The sequence below is a fragment of the Eutrigla gurnardus genome (genome assembly GCF_963514095.1).
Source record: "Eutrigla gurnardus genome assembly, chromosome: 12".
Lineage (NCBI taxonomy): Eukaryota > Metazoa > Chordata > Actinopteri > Perciformes > Triglidae > Eutrigla > Eutrigla gurnardus.
The window spans coordinates 13433073-13456712 of record NC_139926.1 but is presented as its reverse complement, the minus strand read 5'-3'; the positions used below and the strand labels follow the sequence as shown (position 1 = coordinate 13456712).

Sequence of the window (23640 nt, the reverse complement as noted above, 5' to 3'; positions counted from 1 at the left end):
TTCAACTAATTGAAACATTATACATGGTGTACGTTAAGGGGAGACTTCACACATTAAGCTTTGTATCGTTAGAAACCCACTAGTATTTTTGAATGGTCATGCATTTTACATTTCGACTACATATATGACCCACTTTCAATACATATTCATGTTTACACTGGGGAAGTATCCCTTTAACTTTTCTGGGCAAGGAAGTTGGACTGTGTGTGTGTATATCATTCATAACCTCTTTGTCTGTCCCAGTAGAATTTAGGCTTCTCATGGATAGATGCTGGAGTAGGTAGGCGTAGTACCACGTCCGGCCACCATGTCAAAATGGCAGCAAAGCTCAGCGGCAGAGCCAGAGACCGACCCACGAAGACGTCAGCAGGATGTAAATGCAGTGCCTCGCTGCCCCATCGGCCTTTTTCCTCTCCAGTACTGAGAGAGCGGGAGGACTACGCTCTGTCTCTGAAAGATTTAACACCGAAACAGCAAAAATGATCATCTACAAGTGCGTCATCAGCAGTAAGTAATCGTATTTTGTGTAATCACCCGCGTTCATTACCTAGCGTTAACGTTGCGGCCGTTATTTTAACGGTTTCGTGTGTCATGTTATGGATTGGAGAGCTATATACGGGCGAGCTAACGGTTAGCCTGATAACTCGTGTTAGCTAAATGCTAAGCCGAAATGAAGAAATCTACCCCAATGGCTAACCGGCGATATGAAGGCCGGCTAGCTTTTAAGCTTCGACAATGATTGAACTAAGTTGGCAAAAGTGGTAAAGTATTGCCTAGGGTTGGGCCTATATATTTATATATATAACAGAAAGCTGTTAGCGGAGAAACGACACGGCAGTTAACGATATTAACGTAACGTCATCAGGCTCGAGCGCAGATTGTACGCGGCCTTCAGCTAGAATGCTAGCATTCCTATTTATAGTGAGATATCTGACTGACCGATCTTTCTGGAACTAGCATTAGCATCGCTAACCGGGTGGAGTAGGGTGGGGGTGAAAAACGGGGATAAAAACGGGGATACCGCGCCACTAAACCCCTCGTTATATTTATCACAAAGTTCGAGACTCGGGACAGAAACGTTGACGATAGTTTATTACTACAGAATGATTAAAATGGTTCTTCCGGGATACACGTAGCTTGTGGCTTATGGCGCAACCAGACCTGCTTTGTGTTCATCAAGTGACCGTGTTTCTTCCCGCAGATGATGAGATGTTCGCGGACACCTTCAAAGTAACTGAAAACGGCCTATTCTATGAAGTTGAAGGCAAGGTGAGTCATAAATAGATACTCAAAATGTATTTGGATTTTTTTCCCCCTTTTCTTTCCACATGGTTGGTCTAACGCAGGGACACAATGGAACGGACGTATCACCAGTTAACTGTTAGCAATGTTTATGAAAACATAATTGTGTATTTTTTAAGTTGAGACAGATGTTCACAAAAAGTGATGTAGAGATGCCAACACCGCTAACGCATCCACAGTTAACGTCCCGGTTTTTTGCAGCCTCCTCCGGTCACACAGAAAACCGCATAGTATTCATGGTTTAATGATAAGAACTACATCATTCGCGCACGTGACAAGGGTTAATCGTGCTGTTTTTCCAAATAAAATGTATTTAAATAATTTTCCCATTTTTTGTACAAGTAAATGACTATGTAAAAAAAAAACTGATTTAGTTTCAATAGTTAAGTTGTGACTTAAAAGAAAAATCAGATGCATTTGGGTGTTTGGCTGAGTGTTTATTTTGAGGTTAATTTAAATTTGGTTTACTTGCTACCAAGGAGTGTTCCGCCCTGACGTCAGTCTAACGCTCCGGTCACGGCATATTTCGACTCGCCATTACGGCGGAATCGTCTGTGTAAAAGGGGCTTTAGTTTATTGGGATAAGCTTCACTTCATCTATTGAAATAAACCATGAAACGGTGCATGAAATCTTGACTTTCGAGCGTATGACTATCAACTTTCTTGCCATCCATCCCATTGTCATTGGGACTCACCATACTTTGATGTTCTCCCCTCTCATGTCTCTGTCCCCTCTGTTCCCCCGCTTAATGTGTCTAGACCATCACCAGGACTGAAGGCTTTGATGAGGCTTTAATATCGGCCAATGCCTCCGCTGAAGACGCGGCAGAGGGCACCGATTCATCCTCCATCTCCGGAGTGGACATTATCCTCAACCACAAGCTGCAGGAGACATGCTTTTCCAAGAAGGCCTACATACAGCACTTGAAGGATTATGTTAAAAGGTGAGTATCAGTGCTGAAATGCTTGAGATGGGTTTGATGCCATGTTCAAAGTTCACGTATGTGATGGTCAAAGGGAAGTTTGAATGTTTTATCCGAACAAGTAACTGTCTTGTAGAACTGTGTGCTGTTTTAGAGAACATTTATTCCGTGGGTCTTAGAAAGGGAAAGCCGAATCAGCAGGTCGTGGCCAAGAAAATGACAATCGCGGCGTCTTTATTCAAGGAGCTGGAGATGAAATGCTGTATATTGTCTTTAACACACTGATGTTCTTGCAATTTGCATTTCCAGCGTGAAGGCCAAGTTGGAAGAGAACAAACCAGAAAGAGTGCAGTCCTTCATGGCTGAAGCCTCAAAAGGAGTTAAGGAGCACCTGGCTAACTTCGACAGCTACCAGGTATTATGATGATTATTATTATTATTTAAAGTGAGAGATGTGGACAAGTCTATATTTTAAACTACACATTGTCAGCCCTGCACCCCACGTTTAATGTTCAGTTTTTTTTATACCAGCATATTTTTGAAAACCGACTTTCAATTCGTCTTCCGTCTTTGTCTCCCTGCAGTTCTTCTCAGGAGAGTCGATGAACCCAGATGGCATGGTTGGACTGCTGGACTACCGTGAAGATGGTATCACACCATTCATGCTTTTCTTCAAAGATGGTCTCCTCCTTGAAAAATGCGTAAGTACCCGGCTGAGTCTCCAAATACAAGGGCCATCTGCCGTAGAGTAACGTCTCCCGTGGAACATTCTGAAACGTCACAGTAGCACAGGCGTAAATAATCATACCAGGGACCTCATTTATCAACAGTGCAAGTAAAAAGTTCAAAATGTTGTCTTATGTATGAAATTTAAACTACGCAAGTACAAAAAAAATCTGTATTTATCAAACATGCGCACGCCAGTCGTACACACATCAGCGTTGATCAATCCCAAATTCTAAACCACCACGCTCCTAAACCTTCCCGTAATGCAAGATGTTAAATTTTTTAAATACCTGTCACAGGTGTCTTTTATAGATTTTGACACCAATTAGGCTACACGTCTGTCATAGAAAATACAGAACACATGTGGATGTTAAAATTGTTTAACGCATGCTGTAACACTCGCAATGCTTTTCTATTTGCGGTTCCCCTATTCTACCACAAGATGCTGTACGTAAGCATCGTCAGAGCTGGACTTATGTTTCCGCACATTTTTAAGTACAAGTACATTTTGATAAATTCCACACTTTGCGTAGGAATGATCGTATGCACAGAACTGATAAATGAGGCCCAGGACTCTGAAACGGCTAAATAGCATTCAACCCCACAGTCATGCCTTACCGGGACACTTGTCCATAGGTCTGTGGCAAAAGGCCAGTTTTGGAAATGTATTTTGTGTTAAGAGATATTTAACAGTTTGACCCTTGTAGAAGAAAATGCGTTACCGTACAATTCTTATTTTAATCTCATACTAATATTCCTTTCTCTTGTACTCATCAAATGTCCTGCTGCCCCTATTTGATTGTACTTAACCCTTGTAGTCTTGATGAAACGACCCTTTGAGCTTTCCCCCTTCCTGAACTGTCTCCGTAACATCTTTATCACACATACATTGATCAAGACCGATGAGTGGCTCCTGTTGTGATTGTCTAGCTGTACTGAGAAGAGTCACACCTTGTAGACATCCACAGATGTCTCTTCCTCTGTAGAAAGACATTTTGATTCAATGCAAATCCACTCATGACGCCGTCCCTTTTGTTCTCCAGAGAGTTCTGTATAAATCTCTCTCGGCTAGGCCATTCGACAGAACGCGGTATTTTCCTTTCTCCGCTGTCGGTGATTAAACCTCATCTGAACCAGCCACAGAATTGGACCTGAAGAGTTTTTCTTCCACACCCTCCAAAAACAAGCATGACTTAACATAACTGCCAGTTTTGATCCCTTTTATACTTAAAATAAAACTGCTGTATTCCCCACTTTATTCTTTTTAATTTAATTAATTTGAACAGTTTAATTTCAGGTGTCACAGTAATGTAGAAATTGTCATTTGAATGGAAAGTAGTCAGATTCTGGTATTGAAATATATTGTGCCATCTGGTGCAGGTTTTGTTTAAACCATAATGTTTCTTTAGTAGCACTAACTGAATAAACCAAAATCAAAGAGTTCCTGTAACTGAAGTAAAAACGACTAGTCCACATTTTCCTTGGATGCACGTGTATAAAGTCTGGCAGTATTATTTCTCACTTAACTATACCAGAAATACAATATTTAATTTGAGTACTCTTTGTGAAAAGTTAAGATGCCTCAAGTATATTAACGTACATTTCTTTCTTGCAGTAACTATTGGAACGATATCGGCTTCCCAAATGGTCCCAAGAGCAGAACGGAGCGAGATTTTTGCATCATACCAGACCAGAAACATTCTTGCAATTTCTTATATTCACATTAAGGCTCACAGCATCATACCCAAGGCTGAGCGAATCGAACACGAATGGTCAATGAATAATGTTCATTTTTCTTTTTGGCTTTTGCGGTGTTTGATTTTCTTTTTCTCTGAGGATTGGCCCAGTTTTGAACTGAAAATAAAAAAGGCAGGACAGTGAGTGGAGCTCTTGACTGACGTTTTATTTCCTTAAATCTGCATACTATTTTAGCAATGATCTATACCGGTTGACCTCCTCTGACCACTTGTTTATGGTTGCATTAAATGATTCCATCTTGAATGAAAATACTTATGGTTTGATTTGAAAATAAAGTCTAGTACCACCACTTTCTCTCTTGCTTTGCTGTACTTTACCTTTATTGCAATACAATCATGAATCGGGATGTTTCCCATGATACAAACAAAACGTTTACTCTGGCAAGCAGCAATAGTGACGGAAATTAGCATCCTGATTTTGTTCAATTGATAAATCCCTGTGATTGAGGGTATATTTTGAATATGAATGGGCTCACAATTGTGGCATATTCTCTTACAATGCTGAGGGATTTGAGGGTAAGACCTACAGTTAAAACTTATGGGAGGGGAAGGTATAGTGCCTAAGAGTATGGCGGAAGCATATTTCCAGATATTTTTTTTTCTGTTAATCTGTATTGAGGATTAAATACTTTGTATTCTTCCTCATTTTATTTCAATGAAGCCACATAAATTCGAGTTACACAGGTTATTAGCTTACAGTTTTTCTCCATTGGTTTGGCTCATTTCACCTGTCGGGTAGAACATCCTGTTTGGTCATCTGAGATGAGTAAAACTCCTCCTTCGTTAGTCAAGTTCTAGTTTCACCTGACTGTCCATTACTGTACTCAATTTATCAAATGTTCCAAGAGATTCATATATGGTATTCATGGTATTTTGTTCTTGACTAATTTTGACTAACGTTAACGTGAACAGACTATTGTGCAAGTGATGACTTACACAATGAAATGATGCCGACGTGTTTTGCAGAGAACAACCATTAGACTGAGAATCGACAATCAGTTTAGATCAACAAGATCTATTCACTTGGAAATTGTGCTAAATGTAGGCTACCTGTACTTTCATTTGCAAAGATGTAATGAGATATTGAGGCATGTACTAAGACAACTGCAATTTGGTGAGAAATGACAAGTGGTTTGGAGATTTGAGAATGTTTTGAGAATGTAATTTCTGTTTCAAGGAAAGAGCCAAACCAATGGAGAAAAACTGTAATATAGACTGTCCACGGGTGCCATTTTGAATGTTCAAGCTGATTAGACTGCATATTTTTTCATCAGAGAGCACTGTTTATTTTGTAAGACTTGACAAGTTTTCTCTACAATTTAGGCAAGAAGTAGGAAAAGCTTTAATTTAAATAACAAAAATAAACAAGTCTAAAGTTGAATAGACACATCTTGTCACACGTGTAACTAATGACATCATTAATTGCAGCAAGGCTTTGCACCTGACTGAAATGTCACCGTTTGGGGAGGAATCATCAAAAGTGCTCTGATGCGTTTATTCATGAAGTAAAATGTGTAAACTTTGAGATGAACAGACTTGATAGGGAACAAAAAGGAAACTGTTGAGGCTCATCAAGCAAACAGAAGTCAAAAGGCCAAAATAAAAATAATTATTCTTGCTGGAGTTCATTGTCAGTGGAGCAGGAGAGCCTCGAGTCTTTGGTGTCTAGAAAGAAATAGATTGAAAGAAGAGATTGGTCTTAATCAAACCTGTTTTACCCACATACGTCTTCTGATCATTATTTGGAATATAAGTTGTTTTGCAACATATTTAACATAGCGGAGTATTTAAAGTGCCGGTACCTAGGTGGTCTGCATCTCCTCTTCCTCAGCAGACTGGTAGTGTCGGTACTCTTGCTTCAGCTCCCAGGTGCTTTTGTGAGTCCCCTTGCTGTTGTATGTCCCGATTTCCCTCATGATTTCTTTCAGGTAGGTCTGGAGAAAAAGGTTGAAATGAACAGACTGTGAAAACTGATCTATATCTGTCTTATGGGTTGCATGTTTGTGTTTAAATTTGTATTTAACATAACAGATAAAGCAATTTAAATAGTAATAGCAACTTGTACTTTGAGTATTTCCATTTTTTGACATTTTTATGAAGTATATTTTTACATTTTTATATGTACATAGTATCATATGTCATGTTTTTAATGACATACTATACTATGACTTGACGTACTATACTTTTATGTTGTGTTATGTTTACATGCTGTATGTTTTATTGTACATTTTGTTTGTTGTGTGTTTTTACACTTGCCACAGCTTGAATACATTTGATTGATTGACTTTTATGGCATACTAATACCATTTTTTTTTTACAAACTGTATTTTTTCAACGCACTATATCAGAACTGTTTTCATTACTTACTCAAATTTTGTGTGACTTTTTTCATTACTTTTTTTAATATATGACTTTTGAACATAGTGTTCTATTACTTTTTTCTACCTACTATATACACTATGCCATTTTTTAACATACACTGACTTTTTGACATACTACACTGACTTTTTTCAACCTACAAAAAAAGAACTTTCGCAACTTTTTTTTTTTACCATACTATACTATATTTTTCAACATACTGACTTTTTTTTCGACGTACTATACTAAAACCTTTTCCGACATAATATACTACACATTTTTCAACATACTATACTAAGACGTTTATCAACATTCTACACAATAACTTTTTTATGACTTTTTTCAACATAGTATCCTATAACATTTTATGACTTTTTGACATACTATATGACTTTTTTCAGCATATTTTACTGTAACATTTTTATGACTTTTTGACATACTTTACATATATACTTTTCAACTTACTATACTAGAACTTTTTTTGTGACTTTTTTTTAACCATACTACAACATACTATGATATTTTTCAACATACTATGACTTTTTTTCAACGTTCTATACTAAAACCTTTTCAGACATACTATACATTTTTCAACATTCAATACAAGAACTTTTTTATGACCTTTTTCCACATACTGTACTATAACATTTTATGACTTTTTGACACTATATACTATGACTTTTTTCAACATACTATACTTTTTTTAATGACATACAATACTATAAAAATTATTATTAAAATTGAATGACGCCGGGACAGCTTTATCGACTCTCACCACTATACGAGGGCAGTGCAGAGCGGCGATTGCATGTTAGCCAGTTGGTAACGCTCAAATTAACTATTAATTAACCCCACTACGTGCATAAAACACAAAGAAGCTCAGATTACAACATACAGAGAGGGAGAGTGACATTCAGGTGGCCATTACTCCTAGATCTCCACTGACACCTCTGCATGGTCTGCCCGGTTGTCAGCTGGTTGGGTTCTCACTCATGAGTTGTGAAGCTCCTGCGACGTCCATATTGGGGATTCTCCTTTTGGAACGTATACATATTGTGGCAACATGATGGAAGCAATGGCACTTCCACATTTCCTCACATCACTATGTACACAAACAAAGCGTGGATCCTACGCACTACGTTTTATAATCCAGCCTGAATGTAGTAAGTATGTAAGATTTCCGACCGCTTTAATACTCCTATAATAAATGGTGGTCTCCCTGTAACTCTGCTTACACTCACACAACCAGCTTTGCTTCTTCTTAATCTGTTTAGAGCTCTCATTTCTGTAGCGACATTACCGTTTTGAACAGGCATAAATCCAACACAAATCTAATGTCTAATACTGAGCAGGAGCTGTGGAAGACCATTCAGTGATGCCGTGTGAAAGACCATACTCTCCAACAGCCACTGGGTGTCTCTGTTGAGCTTGTAGGAATGGCTCCACTGCACCTGGTGAATGCAGTGTGTCAAGACTTTTCATAATGGGCATTTCAGTTACTTTAGTTCAGTTAATTCAAGTGTTAGCCAAGTGCTTCAGGAGAGAAATGATGGTGTTGAGTGTAGTGCAGCGTTTGACTCCTACTCAGCCGATGGTTATGCAATCAGATGCAATCAGAGGGAGAAGAGGACCTCGAGGTCTCATCAGCACCTACACATTGCTGTTCTCTGCGGGCTGGAACGAATCCACTGCACTGTATCGATTCAGCCCATGTTTGTGTGTGTGTGTGAGAGAGAGAGAGCATGTTGGCCCAAATTTCAGCCACAAAAGAATGTGTGAACAGGCATGAACGTCATGCCGTGGGCGATTTGTTCAAATTTAACAAAGCAAGGTGGATAGTGGGCAGGTGCATGTTTTTTCCCCAGCTATATTGTTACGTGTGTTTGTTTGTTTGTATGTGTGTGTGTGTGCGTGTGCGCTGCTTACCACAGGTTGTTTGGTGATGTCCACCAAGTCCTTAATGTTGTAATACTGGTGCTTCTCAAAGGCAGAGAACAGCATGTCCAACACGATCTGCCGCTCAGCCCTCACCATCTTCCCCTCTGACTTCTTCTTCTTCTCATGCTCCAGCTGACAACCATAACAAATGTTACTACTACTTATATTTATAAATATTTCAAATATCTCATTTTGTCCAACCAATAATCCAAAACTCAAAGATATTCAGTTTATTGTCATAGATAATTAAGAAAAACAGTGAATATTCATATGTGACAGGTTTGAAGCAGGGAATTTGGCAACTCAACGCAAATGACCTAAATTTGAGCAGTAAGCTGAAACTAACTGTTTCAGCTTACTGTATATTTTCGCAGGTTGAAGACTACTCTGTGTTGAGTAAAAATAAAGAAATAAAAATAATCTAAATCTATTTTAAAGCTGTGAATTGAATCGGCTCCTAAATGTGAAACTGTAAAAATATGACCATACACTTTTTTTCAAACTGCTGCGTGACACATTCACTATGCAGTTTATGAGACCTACTTTCTATTATTTTACCTTAATGATTTTGATGATCAGTCATATCATGTTTTTTTTTGGGGGGGGGGTAAATCAAACAAACACACACAAATGTCTTGCTGTAATCAGTTCTCACATTGAAATCATGGTTGGCCACAGGCTTGAAGATGGTAGTGACAGCTTTCTGCAGCTGCTGTGACAAACGCTGAGGCTTGGTGGACTCTTTAATCTGCAGCCTGAGAGAGAGAGAGAGAGAGAGAGAGAGAGAGAGAGAGAGAGAGAGAGAGAGAGAGAGAGAGAGAGAGAGAGAGACATTAAAGTTTGAACTCTGCTGACAGATGTGCCTGTTCGCATGGAGACAACAGTCAGCACCTTGAGGTTAAACTAACCAAAGAAGTAAAGGCAGCTGCTCTCCTTTCTATTCATGTATTGTTCGTCTTATCATTAAAACACATTTTATTAAAAACTGATGGCCACACAAACAGAAAACCTTATAAGCCTAGAAGAAATATTAAACACAAAGCTCTGCAGCAGCCTGATGTCTTGCCATATTTATTATTTATATTAGCCATACACTGCTATGCTAATTTAATTTAATTTCAACACTCATAAGGCATTGAGGTTTCCCTCATTTACAATGACGATGAGTTTACATCACAACAATAGAAATGACAAATTAACATTAGTAAGTAAATATAAATAAAATAAAACTAAAAACAGTTGCAATTTGATGAGCTGAGATTAAACTCCAAATGTTTAAAAACAGTAGCAGATGGGAGTACCTCTAACTTTAGGGTTTGTTGCATGATAAAGGCGTTTTAACAAGCATGCACAAGGAACCCTAAGAGGAAGCCAATTGTTGGGTCTGGTTTGATAAGAACCAGGATTCCGATGTAGGAGGGAGGAGATGCAGGGAGGAAGTTTACCACTAGTAGCTTTGCAAAGAAAGAAAGAGTCTAATTGTTTCAAATTAGATGTAGCCGCATCAACAGCCATCAACAGTAAACATCTGTTTCGTAAAATCAACATTTCTAGCTCTTGAAAATACCATACATTTGTTTTTTCGCGAGTTAAGGACTAATTTAAGGTCAGAGAGAGTCCTGTAACAAATTAAAAGAAACCTGCAAGTTGTCAGTAGCTGCCTGGGGGGGGGGGGGGGGGGGGTATCTGCAGTGCAGTCAGGAATAGTGTCATCAGCTTACAGATGGGCAAAGCAACCAGTTACAGAAGGGACTAGCTCATTCATGTAGATGGTAAAAAGTAGAGGGCCCAAAACAGAGCCTTGAGGGACACCTCCAAATTACCAAGTGGTGATTTCACATATTGACATTGACTGGAAGACAGGTAGTCATGGAACCACTCACAAGCACCTGTATCCAGGACGATATCAGTCAGCTTTTTTAAAAGCAGATGGTGATCGACCGTGTCAAACGCCCTTGAGAGGTCAACAAAGAGTGCTGCTGCTTCCTCATGTCCAAGGCCGAGACTATGTTGTTGGTTATAACGGTGATAGCTTAACTGAGAGCCATTTGAAAAGCATGCTGATGCATTAGACTACTGAATTCCTATTTCTGCTTTTTTCTGTTTCTATTATTTTTTTGTAGATCAAAATCAAAACCCAATGATGATGATGATGAATACAATACAACACAAATATCAGTAATAATGACAATCAGGGAAGAAATACGCAAACTCTCTGCATTATTTCTTCTCCAAAATGTGGATGTGTTTGGCAAATACTACTCTATCCAGTAGGAACTTGTGTTGAATTTTCTTGAAAAAAATCATTCTTGAATTGTGTCCACACACAGACGGCACCATGACAACTTGATGTCCTGCATATTCTGTAGCCTGCCATGATGGAGGGACATTTGTCAGCTGCCACCCAAATGTGAGATTACAAAACTGGATTGGAAAGTTAAGACGTTCCTTGTCAAGTCAGAAATGAAAACCAATTGGATAAATCTAACAGCGTGGTACCATCCCGTAACATTGAAGGCGACCTGCTAGTGAGGATCAGGAGGGACGTCTCTATTACACATCAGCTTTCCTTCAATGAGTCTTACTGATTTGATGGCTGACACAAAAACACACACTCTCTAGTGTATTTGGCTTGGGTTGTATTGTAGCAGTGAATCTGCCACAGTGATGTGGTTGCCATAGCAATAACATTCACTAGCTGGAATAACAGGAACAGGAAGAAAAGTTTAGTTAACAGCAAACTTCTCCTGTTAGAATTAATTCACTGCACAGATGTTGTGCTGTCCAGGGGTGAAAAAAAGAAAAAAAGATTCTGCTCTGACATGTGTGTGTTCATTATTCAACTAGTTTTAAGAATAATCCATCAATAGTAAGTCCCTTCCTTAATTTTAATGGAGATGCTGCAACATACGAGTGTACTGTATAAATTGTGGGGTGGTTGTGGCTCAAGGGGATTGTCAATTAGTCTCAAGGAAGCCAATTCGATCCCCGGCTCCTCCTGTGCGCTTGTCAAAGTGTCCTTGAGCAAGACTGAGCCCCAAATTGCTCCTGATGGGCAGGGCAGTGCCTAGCATGGCAGCTCTGCCATCGCTTTATGAATGTTTGTGTGAAAGGGTGAGAGGTCCGGTAAGGTATTGGGGGATTGGACAAAGTGCAGGCGAACACCGCCCATGGTATCTTCCTGACCACCCAACCAGACTTGCTGGACCAAATTCAATGCACAGTCGACCGCCCCAGGGTGCGAGGGAGGAGAGTCGGAATGGGAGCCAAGCTAACCCACCTCGGACCTAAGGCGGCTCCACTCGCCTACTCCTGGTTGATGGAGTAGTGTCATCACCATTCATATTATATATTCTTCTTCATATACAACAAGCAGAACACAGTGTAAAAATACTGTTACAGTCACAGTCCTGCATTTCAAGTAAAAAGTACAAAAGTATTAGCCTTAAAATGCAATTAAAGCCCCAAAAGTAAACGTATACTCATCATGCAGGATGACAATTTCCGCTAATATATTTACTTCAGACCTATATCATTGGTTTATGATTATTTATAAATGAATGTGTGCATCACTTTATTGTTGCGGCTGATAAGGTGGAGCTAATTACTGCATATATTGAATATTTAGGCTATATACTATGCAATAATACATAATTGTTCATTAGCCAATTTACATTTTGTATTAAGAATTTGAATATTTCCCTGAGATGTAGGGGTAGGTGTAGTATAAAGTCTTATGAAATAGAAATACTCAAGTACAAGTATGTCAAGTATTTAGTTACATTCTGCCACTGCTAGAATAATAAGTTCTTCATAGTTGCAGCCTCTTAATTTAGCCTCCAACTTGCACCAGATTGATGCATCTAACTATAAAACATAGACAAAGTTCTCATCCCCCAGGAAGGTCCGAGGTCCAGCCATCATAGTCTCACAAATCCTGTGGGAAACACAATCACAAAGCGTCTCTGAGCTGAACAATTTCACTCACTTCTTCAGTCTCATGTAGTTGTCATTGACGACCGGTCTGCATTCAGCTCTGTGCACCACCATCCCCTCCAGACTGATTTTATCTACAACAAAGACAGTGACTCAGCTGTTCAATCATGATTCAGACAAAAGCACACAGACACACCGACTGTCTGTCCTTATTTAGTTAAACTCCACACTTTGTTGTTGTCAAACGTGTTTCAATACCTTGTACACCTATTAGAGGTGGGAGAAATAATCCATGCTATGATGCATCGCGATGCTTTGTCTATAACTGATTATTATTTTATGGGCAATCTTTGCACATTTTATATAAGTAATGTAGCACATCAACTGTATCATACAAATAGGAATTGGTTGAAAGATTTGAAGGAAAAATTTGTATTATATTTAAATCTAAAACAGAGAGGCATCGTGATGCATTGAGAATCATTTAATAATCAAATCATGACCCTCTGAATCATAATCGAATCGTGAGGTGACTGGCCATTCCCACAACTAATACTTATACTTAAACATCCCACAGAGAAAATAAATGTGGCAAATTCCACATGCACTTTACCAGTTTCCAACTCATTGTTCACGTCAACATTTAAATTGTGATTAAAACACAACTCAGATTTTTCGATAAGCTTGGATGTATCCCAACTGGCACAGCAACAATATAAGTGTCTGAAAGGCAAAACAAATATGGACGCCTCACATCAGCCATAGTTCAGATCAGAGTCAAACAAAAACCAAAAAAGCCAAAAACGCATTTTTTACTGCCTGCAGTCTGAACATAACTCCTGGTCTACCACACGGAGAGACTTCTGGTCCAGTCAGTCAGAGGAAAGTACCCAAGTATATTAACTGTGACTTGTCAGATTAACATTTGACATAAAACACTGTCATAGTTGCTTAGATTAAACCAGAGGTTTTGGGCTTCTGATCTCCTACAGTATCTCTTAAGATGTCTACAAAACAGATATGTCTCTATCTTCCATACACAGTTTAAAATTCAAAAGACCAAATAGTTAACAAAAAAGCAATGATTAGAGAAAAGTCCAAAAAGGAGTACAGATTCATGTATCAGAACTAAGCCCCATTTATCATATAACCCTTCAGATTTATCATGTGACCCTTAAGAGGTTCAGTAATTTTGAATGAATGGATACTTTTATTTAATTCAGCTTATACCGACCTCCTTTTACTTAGGTAGTATTAAAAATGCAGGACTTTTATTTTCATAATGTGGTAGTATTATTTGCTTGAAGAATCTAAATACTTTCATAAGGTGCTTTATCCCATTATCGATCTGTCCATCCCACAACCTTTTCCAAAACCATTTGTTGCCTCTTCTGCTCCTCACCAATCGGAATGTTGAGTCCAGTTGGTGAGCGTTGGCGTTATATTGGCAGCAGCTCGGTCTATTGTGCATTGTTGCGTAATTTGGCATTGTTTGTATCTGGACACATAAAAAGGTCTGAGAAGCCGCTACATTTACACCCACCGGTTAACAATACCAGCAGAGAAGGAGACACTAAAAAAAGGCAAAAACAGAGAGGAAGTCTACAGGGATGTAGAGGTCACCAAACGGACAGCGAGGCATTGATAATAAATACATTTACAGAGCCAGTTCAGCTGTGGGGAGGCTGTCAGACTTATTTTAACATTTTCTTACAATATCCATAAACAGTTCCACAGGTGTCAAATTCTGTCAGGTAAATCCTCTGGGGACACGTGCCAATTGCCTTTCTTGTCTTCACACTTCCCTCACTCACATCCCTCAATTTTGTCTCCCACTTTAAACATAGAGGCAACATGCAAAAGAGAAAAGACTTCTTTCCCCCTCAAACGTCATCTGAACCAACGCCATTTTCTGATGACGCCCGTACAGCAGACCTGTCAGTCGGCTTCAATTGCTCTGTTGCGTCTTTTATTCCCTAGTCTGTCCACAGATGTGAACTACATGTTTATCAAACCACAATTACATTTAGGGCACTTCAGAGTACAGACAGTGTGTTTGTTCGTGTCCTGTCCTACTGGTAGCAAAGATTTTGTATTAATTCATTATTTACGTCTCCATTAGTTGAAGTTGTGCTTGTAAAGTGATTATTTAATTATTTATGGAGAAGCTTATTAATTAATTTATGAGCAACAACTACAAATATGCACAAATTCAAACAGTAATGTGAAACTGTAGACTGCATGTGTTACTTGTTTTAGTAAAACACTACTACTGATGCACTGTAGTATAATTACAGATTTTCTTTCTTGGAACATTGTCTAAAATATTGTGCTGGTTGCTGCACTTTTTTTTTTTTTTTTTTTTTTTTTATTGTTACCACCATCAAACAACCAAACCCCACAATATGTTGGTTTCATATTTCAAAATATTTCAACGTCTTTAACTCTTATGGTGGAACTTCCTTCTGAAGACTTAAATCTTAAAAAAAAAATAAAAAAAATATGTAGTTTCATTTTTTTAAACTCCATAATGTGCAATAATGTACAATACTGTAATACTGTGTCAGTACGAATGATTTATTGTGTGTGTGTGTGTGTGTGGGGGGGGGGGGGGGTTGGCAACAAAAGAGGATATCGCCAGCCTCATCTTTAATGAGAAAAGCTGTGATGTATTCAGTGTTAACCACAGCTGAACAAATGCAGGTGCCACCGTCACCATAGTAACCATCACATGCCACCTTACATCACATGTCATGGAACATTCCATCAAGAGGCTGCGAGGGTCCATCTTTAATCTTGAGGCGACTAATGCTCGTCAGTGCGTCACAGATCTCACTAATGTTCATCTTTGCCTTTTTCCACAAATGGATGCAATTATGTGCAATTATTGGCTGACGAGCGCCAGAGCACTTGCCAGCGACACATCTAAAAAAAAAACACACCCACACACAAGAAACATGTGTGCACACCAGCATCCCTGCTGCGCAGTAGTCACGGTCAAACACCCTGTTTGATAAGGCCGTTTCCTTTTTCCAGGATCCAAAGGGACACTGTATGAAAGAGGGAATAGTCTTTGCAATCATGGAAAGACAAATACTGTAGCGAGAGAGAGGACCAACATTGGATGTGAATGCAACATGTTTAGCTCAAGGCGTCTGTGAGTAGGAGGAACACTTGAGATAAATAGTAGACTCATGCACATCGGCTTCACTATAAAACTCTTAAGTGCCAGATCAATGTTTTTGTCCACACCTTCAGCAGAAGGATCCTAATTCTCCTACGCAGCCGTCATTCAGGGCTGCATCACATTCTATCTCCCTATTTGATTAGGAAAAGCTGAGGCTGACAACACATCAATAAAATCACAACTGTTTTTGTGCAGCCATATGGTGGATTTTAATTCCATCAGGCAGCTGCTCCTGCGTTCATTTACAAATGGGCCACAATTCATACGGACATATCCAATCACCAATTTGCTCTTATCTCTAATTGTGTCTTAGATACGAAATGTAACAAATTTTTAAAAGTCTGACATCGGGAGAAAACACTTGTTTGACTTAAAGGAATATATTTATTAATTATTTTAGCAGCGAGCAGAGAAAACTGTCACCACTCTCATGTCTTTAGGAGACCGTTAGCTTAGGTTAACACAGAGAGTGGAGCGGGGGAAACTGCTTAACTGGCAAATACATTTTTCTTGTTTGTTTAATCTGTACAAAAACAATAAATAAATAAATCATGGTTTACATGAGGGTTATGCACCTAGCAAGATGTTGACCACAGTGGAAAATCACTTTGAATGTCAAAACGCCAACAAGTATGGATTGAAGTGGAATATGTGTATATTTTTTGATCAAATAATCAATCAAAAAATGTTCGTCTTTCAGACTGAGGACTAAAACCATGACAGAGATGAGGATAAGGCTGTGGCACTAGCTGTGAGAGAGGTAAATGGTGTACAACAGCATCAAACTATTCGGCACAGCCCTAATTAGTATTTCATAAATAAAGATTTGCAATCAACGTTACATAACTGACCTGAGAAATGGTCGTTGTCAATGGTTTCCAATTAAATTGTCATTACATCTGACATGATCCCCCTTTACAAGCAATTTTCTTTAAATAGTTGTTGCACATCCCCGTGTTGAGATCCTCCTACTGAGCCTTAAATGTGACTCCTTACACTGTCGCTATTCCTGCCAAGAAGAGTGGATCTACACGGAATCGTTCAAAGAGCATTATAAGACATTAGGTGTTGGGTGCACATATCCAATGCAATTAATGAGAGCAAATATACGGTGAGTCGCAAATCAATGAAGCAATCCAACGCAAGGTATCCTCACTCACTTAACAGAGTTTATATCACGACCCTGTTGTGGTTCAGGTCTAAGCGTTTCAGAGGCTGAGCGTTCATTCAATTAAAGATGTTTTGTGTCCAGTGTGGTTTAGAGTTATTATGCTTCTCTCTTTCACACTTAAAATTGACATTTACATAATCACTATATCCGTTCGACAAAGCACCGCCGCTACTTTAACCCCATCTGTTTTCTTCTGGACAACCAGTATATTATCAGAAATGATGCTTTTGTGCCAACTTTCAGTAAATATAGTCACTCAGATACATTCACAAGTGAATGTTACACTTCAGAAAAAGGAGACCTAGCATGTAAAGATGAGAAAAGACCCTTGTGCTTAAGGTGGACATTGGCTGGAACTGCAGCGGATCATTTCTGTGATGCACAACAGAGCTAAACCATGGCCAGTTGTATCCAGTGGACATTAATTATAATTCATTATTAATTACTCTTTTAAAACAAATTGTCTCCAAAAGAAATCTTCAATCCGTCTCCAATTTCAAATCTGCAGTCATGACAAAAGAACCGGAGAACAAAAGATGCTCCATTGAGACTAAATAATGATTATGAATTTGCTATTTCACGGTTATCTTGGGACATTTTATTTGTAAAACGGCATTTATTACAAGAGAGCTATATTAAATACATTTAGCTAATTCTATAAGGATAGAGAAGAGAAAAATGGTCGAGTAAAGACAGTAGTAGGAGGACAGAGACAGATGAGAGGGTGAGGAGTTCACTCTTCCACCCCCTCATGCTTATCTCTTACCTCCATCTGCTCCAAGGCCCTTTCCTCAAAGCTCTGACCTTCTTAATGTTAAACACAACAAACAGCTCACCGCCCACCCGGCCTCCATCCACCATCACCGTCTCCGGGTGAACCATCCCTCTTCTTCTATGTTTCACGATATATCACTCAAACCTACATCCAACACCAGAGCTAGAGAAATACATACACAAATGTTGGCCAAAGACCTTCATCAGCATGTACATTACATAGTATTGTAAAACCTCTGCAGCAAAGCAGTTCTTCCTTTGTTCTTTTGGAGGTTATCCAACCTTAAGCTCCATTCAGTGTCTACAAAAAGAATTCCTATCTCACAAACACAAGATCTGACGTATTACATAAGTTGCTTCTGTTACTGTGCCCCAGGCTATTCACCCCATCTCTTTCTGCTCTGAGACCACTCTCCAATAAGACTTTTTGGATGATTTTTTTGTTCTTCTCAACAACAAAAAACCCAGCACACTCTTGCCTCTGATCTTGACTCGGTGCAACTTACCAAGGGAGCCAGGGGGAGCCGGCTCATTTAATAAGACTAGATACGTTTTTCTGTTTTGTAGTCAGCAACATACAGATGGCCTGTGTCAAAGAGAACACAAGTGAGCTTACTAGCAATTTATAATTTACCAAAAAATATCCAAGGCAATCCAAAAAAGAAGAAAAGAAATGATTGTTTTTTTAAACATTGTACTGTACTCCCAAACAAATAAAAATAAAATCTGTTTTTCCCATCCCACTGAAATGGCTGCAAGCAAACCTTTTAACAAAGGGAGACTGGACTGTACTTGTCAGTGAAATGAACTGTATGTAAAAATCGACCTTTATCTTAACTCTACAATATGAACAGTATGTAAATTACTGGCATAATTATAATAAATGTGCCTATGAGATGAAATACATAATTTAAAGTATTGTGTTGCTCATGTCAACCCACTCATTCAACTTGAAAATATAAACAAAAATGTAGTTTCCAAGACACATTTACAAATTGATTGGTTTGTTTGACAGACTATCATTCTATTCATTTACACTGGAGGTATTAATCCATTTCTCTGTGTTTATTGTCTTATTTGGTCCCTTTATTGTAAAACCGTTCTAAAGTCTGTTTCAATATGAGCAATGTAAACTACATTATAACTGTTCTCATATCGATGGATTAGAGGTTTATGTGATGGGTTAATGATACGGCCTCTATAAATAGCATCGTGCATGATAACAGCTGCTCCGGCCTTGTTAGAGAACCCTGCTCAATGCAACATAATTAGTGAAACCATGCTAATTCTTTTCATTGAAGGGTCTAAAGACTGCTCATGACTACATCCATCTGTGGTCAACAGTTAAGGTGGAAACAAGCTTGTGCATCTGCACCCAGTTTCATAATAATTTAATTTATAAAAACAAAGATTTACGTATGCACGGTTTTAGAAATCTGATGCATTTTTCTAAGTTAAAGAAACTTGTACATGGACGTTAGTATAACTTGGTCAGTCAGTTCCTCCAGAAATGTGGGATCTAGCGATCACATTTTATGCATGTTACTGCACATTTCACTTACCAGGTATAAAACGCGACAGAAAAAGTAAAATAGACTCACTTAGACTTACATATGCGTGCACACACAGTAGTGACAGACTTGTCTACACATGGTGACAACAAGGAAGCAATAAGAGAGTGGGGATGAAGTCACTGATTGGATCTCCAAATATAATTTCCCATTAGATCTCATCTCTACCAAGCCCAGGGGCTGCTTCATTAAGGAAATTTAATGATTCCATTCATTAACTTTGAAGTAATTTTCCGATGACTAACTGTATTCAGCCCACTCGTTTTGATTTCAACATGGACGAGCAGCATCCATATGCAACAAATAAGACTTCAAAAGCTAGCGGATTAGTTCATTACTAGTGGATTAGAGTGCTGCAAAGCAATTTCTCCCCTTTTAAAGTCAGTGGCTGGACTACAACTTAGTGCGTTACGTAATATTTATAACAACAGAGCCCCCCAGTATCTCAAGGACCACCTTCAAAGTGTAATCTCTGGGAACATCAGTATGTCAATATGCTCACAATGACAATGTTAACATGTTGAACAGATATAATCTTAACCATGTTCACCATTTCAGTTTGAGGTGCTTATTGGCAGCAAACACAAAGAGCAGCTGAAGCAGATAGGAAGGTCATTAGTTAAGCAGGTACTTGATTAGAAATGAATGGAACAATCACAAATGTTAACGTAATGGAGACCTAAGGAAGAGTCAGGGGATCGCCTAAGTTGGTAGGATTCATCCTATGAGCACTATTAATATTTGTACCAATGCTCTTGGCCATTCATTTAGATGTGGAGTTAGTCCAGTGTGAATCAAATGCTAGCCATGCTAACCTTGCAGCTCAGGTTAGAAAAGAAAAATTTAATCACTTAAACCTAGTCATGGTTGCTAAACTGTGATTGGACAACCTGTGTTCGAGGAATGGGTTTATCAATTAAAACAATTAAAAAAGTGTTTATCCTCTTGTATTATATTATTATCTTGTATGTATTATATTGTAGATCGCAATACATTTCTTCTGCAAATGTCTAAAGTGCTTCAAAGGTTTTGTACTGAAACACCTGAATACTCAAAAAAAAACATTAACATTAAAAAGGTCACGTGACAACAACGCTCCACTGACAAAAAATGTATTGATATCTGATCCATGGGATTAACTTCACCCCTGACACACACAACGCCTCTACAGTACATAGACTTCCATTATGAATAAAGACCAAGATTGACATCTCTGAGCTCATATAAGACCCTATTTTGAGTGGTTGCCATGCCAGCCTCACAGCAGTCAGTGACTCAATGTTACACCACAAGCTCTAAGAGCAGCTCCATGAATAATTCACCACCTTTAAAAAGGAGAGGAGAGTCCTTGCTTGCAGCGTTTTGGGAAATTTAATTTGAATGTCCTAAGCTGTCAGTTTGATAAAGAGACACAACAGCTGTGACAAACAGCTTCTCAATGACTTTGATGTTAACGAATGTGCTCGACGAGCCAGTTTTAATGAACAGGAGGCAGAAAGCAGGTCAAACCTCCCACAATCCTCTCTGCTGCATCTTGGCCTCGTTTGCAATTCCAATTGGTGTTGTTGATGATGATACCACTATTCACTTATGATTAGAAAATGAATGCAGAGACAGAGAGCTGTCACTCTGGGATCGTCTCCCACATAAACATACAGCAGTGTTTCAGTAACCCGCCAGGTTTGAATCGAGTGTTTCAGTTAAAATGATTCTGCAGTCAATTCTACTTCCACTTATAGCACTTGCTCTGAGGTGTAACTAATTAGCAACCTGTTGCACACATGAATCACAACTGTTGCGTAGAATAAGCACAATACAAAGTGCAATCCTTTATTCTTATTTAGTTTGTTGGGGAAAGAGCTGGGATTATTTTCCAAGATAGTGTTATCTGTCAAATAAATCATTAACTATGTTTTTCCTGCTCTTGCACACAAACAAGCACAGATAAATGCCGTTTTAGTAGAGGTGTAACGATTAATCGATGAATCGATTGTCAGTCCTATAGATTCTATTAAATCGATCTGCTAAAATAAATAAATAGAATGAATCGTTTTGGCTTCACCAATAATCGATATTAATGTATATAATCGGATGAATCGTGATTCTTAGTTATGATTAATGTTTTAATACGTTTAAGACACTCTCTCCTGCCAGCATGTAGTCTATTGAAAAATGTTCAAAATAACTGAGCAATGTTTAATTACATTTTTGTATTCAGCATAAAATATTATGCAGGACTACTTTTTTCTAGAATAAATATGTTATTTTTCACCTTTCAGAAGAATACAGATAGTCTCACTCGCATTATTGCACGTTTATTTCGTGGATATAGAATTTTGGTTACAAGTTACTGAATTGAATCGTGGTTTACAGAATCCAATCGAATCGTTACAAAAAGAAAAAATCGTCCTTGAATCGAATCGCCAACTACTGTATCGTTAATCGAAGTGAAGCCAAAGATTCACACCCCTACGTTTTAGTGATCCGAGTCAAAACTTATCAAACTTTGGAATTCTGGATTCAAAAGATTAATCTGACTCACAAAATTGAATTTATGAGCGCTAATGGATGCTCTTACGTTGACTGAGTGTCGTGGTCCTAGTTGGGTGCAGAACAGAGACAAAGCACATCTTCCGAGTGTTTTGGAATGACTGTACAACATCACCATGAAAAATTATGCATTGTATAAAACAATAAAACACGTTTGTAACACTTCAAATTCTCTTTGGAGCATTTGAAAGTGTATCAAGTATCAAATAAGGGCCCAAAAAATCAATCCCGTCTTGTTTTCCATTTGTCTCCCTAAACAAACAGGTGCATGCAAGAGCACCATTATTTCTACATCTACTTTGTAACCACACTGCTGAGAAGTGGCCAAAGGTGTGATCCCGCTGACTTTGGAAAAGATTGTGGGCGCCAAGAGAGTGAATCTGAGCATCAACCAGACCGGAACATAATGAATACACCTCATCCAATAGTTTGCCAAGTGAGAAGTGCTGGTCCCTGGTAGAGAAACAACAGTGGCTTGAGGCACTCAATGAGATGTAATAACACAAAACACCAAACAGTGAGTGACCTTGTATTCAGCACTGAAAAGAAAGTAACACACACCCTTTTATGTTTGATAGTTGCACAAAGCTCTAATGTCTGTAGGGTCAGTGTGAGCAGCAAGGACATCCAGCTCCTTTAAAGTCACTCTCGCAACATGTAGAAACAGTTTTAAATGGTTCAGTGTGGTGATGAACAAGGGTTTGTTTTTTCTGTACATTCTTTTCTACTTTTCTATTTAAACGGTTCAGCTTTTCATGATGAACAAATAGGTCCTGCAAGTGCTAATACTATAACTGGTACTTTATATTTAGTCTTTTACTTGAGTCCAGACATTTTAGTTGATTAATGGACTAAAAGTAAATCATTTAGATAGTATATTAATGATTTATGTAATTTGATAAGCATGTAAAGCACAGGTTCCAGCATCTGAAATGTTAATATGTACATGATATGTATGGTATAATACATTTAATATCTTTGGGTTTGGACTGATGGTAGGACAAAACCTGGGAAAAACTGGGATGTTTCACCCAATATATTTTTGTTTTATACACCAAATGATTCATGGATTTATTGAAACAATAATTTCTGACCATAAAAAAGCGTTGTAGCCCTAAATCTAACCTAATCCTCCCAGTGCCCTGCTTTAATTGTCTGCAATATCGAGTACATCCAAATCATCATAAGAGAAATGAGTCAATAAACAATATTTTTCCACCAAGTAGTCCGAGATATAAACATCCCTTATACGCACAATATACAAGATATAAGCACACCATCTCTCCGGTCTACAATCCAGGTATTTTGTCATTGTCAGACTCCTGTGCAAGTGGTGATAAATTATGCAAACTGATTGGCATTCCCTCCCTGGTGCAAAAAAGAAATCCCATTTGAAGTAGATTACAAACCAGCTGGACTGAAATATTCCTACAACAGAATCGTTGTT

At 38.5% G+C, this 23640-nt stretch overlaps 2 protein-coding genes across 2 annotated transcripts in view; one reads left to right on the top strand and one right to left on the bottom strand.

The window, feature by feature from the left end:
- Positions 1-431: 431 nt before the first annotated feature.
- tpt1 (tumor protein, translationally-controlled 1) lies at positions 432-4998 on the top strand. Its single transcript, XM_084022331.1, has 6 exons — positions 432-507; positions 1202-1269; positions 2062-2246; positions 2535-2640; positions 2810-2926; positions 4567-4998. Exons 1-6 carry the CDS (start codon positions 480-482, stop codon positions 4567-4569), a joined length of 507 nt encoding a protein of 168 aa, XP_083878457.1. The 5' UTR covers positions 432-479; the 3' UTR covers positions 4570-4998.
- An 827-nt stretch (positions 4999-5825) lies between these two features.
- The window catches only part of LOC311021649 (general transcription factor IIF subunit 2-like), a gene marked incomplete at its 5' end in the record, with an annotated part of 36492 nt that continues 18677 nt past the window's right edge, over positions 5826-23640 (bottom strand). The window contains 4 exons of the mRNA XM_084022333.1: positions 5826-6642; positions 8993-9136; positions 9660-9759; positions 12993-13074. Coding sequence (XP_083878459.1) covers positions 6511-6642; positions 8993-9136; positions 9660-9759; positions 12993-13074 — 458 coding nt within the window. The 3' untranslated portion in view covers positions 5826-6510. The remainder of the gene's footprint in view (positions 6643-8992; positions 9137-9659; positions 9760-12992; positions 13075-23640) is intronic.

What these genes read in the sequence shown, in the direction of transcription:
- tpt1 (XM_084022331.1), top strand. Translation starts at nt 480, where the DNA reads ATGATCATCTACAAGTGCGTCATCAGCA. An exon ending in CTACAAGTGCGTCATCAGCA is followed by an intron (nt 508 to 1,201) that starts GTAAGTAATCGT and finishes TTCTTCCCGCAG; the next exon opens with ATGATGAGATGTTCGCGGAC. An exon ending in TCTATGAAGTTGAAGGCAAG is followed by an intron (nt 1,270 to 2,061) that starts GTGAGTCATAAA and finishes TAATGTGTCTAG; the next exon opens with ACCATCACCAGGACTGAAGG.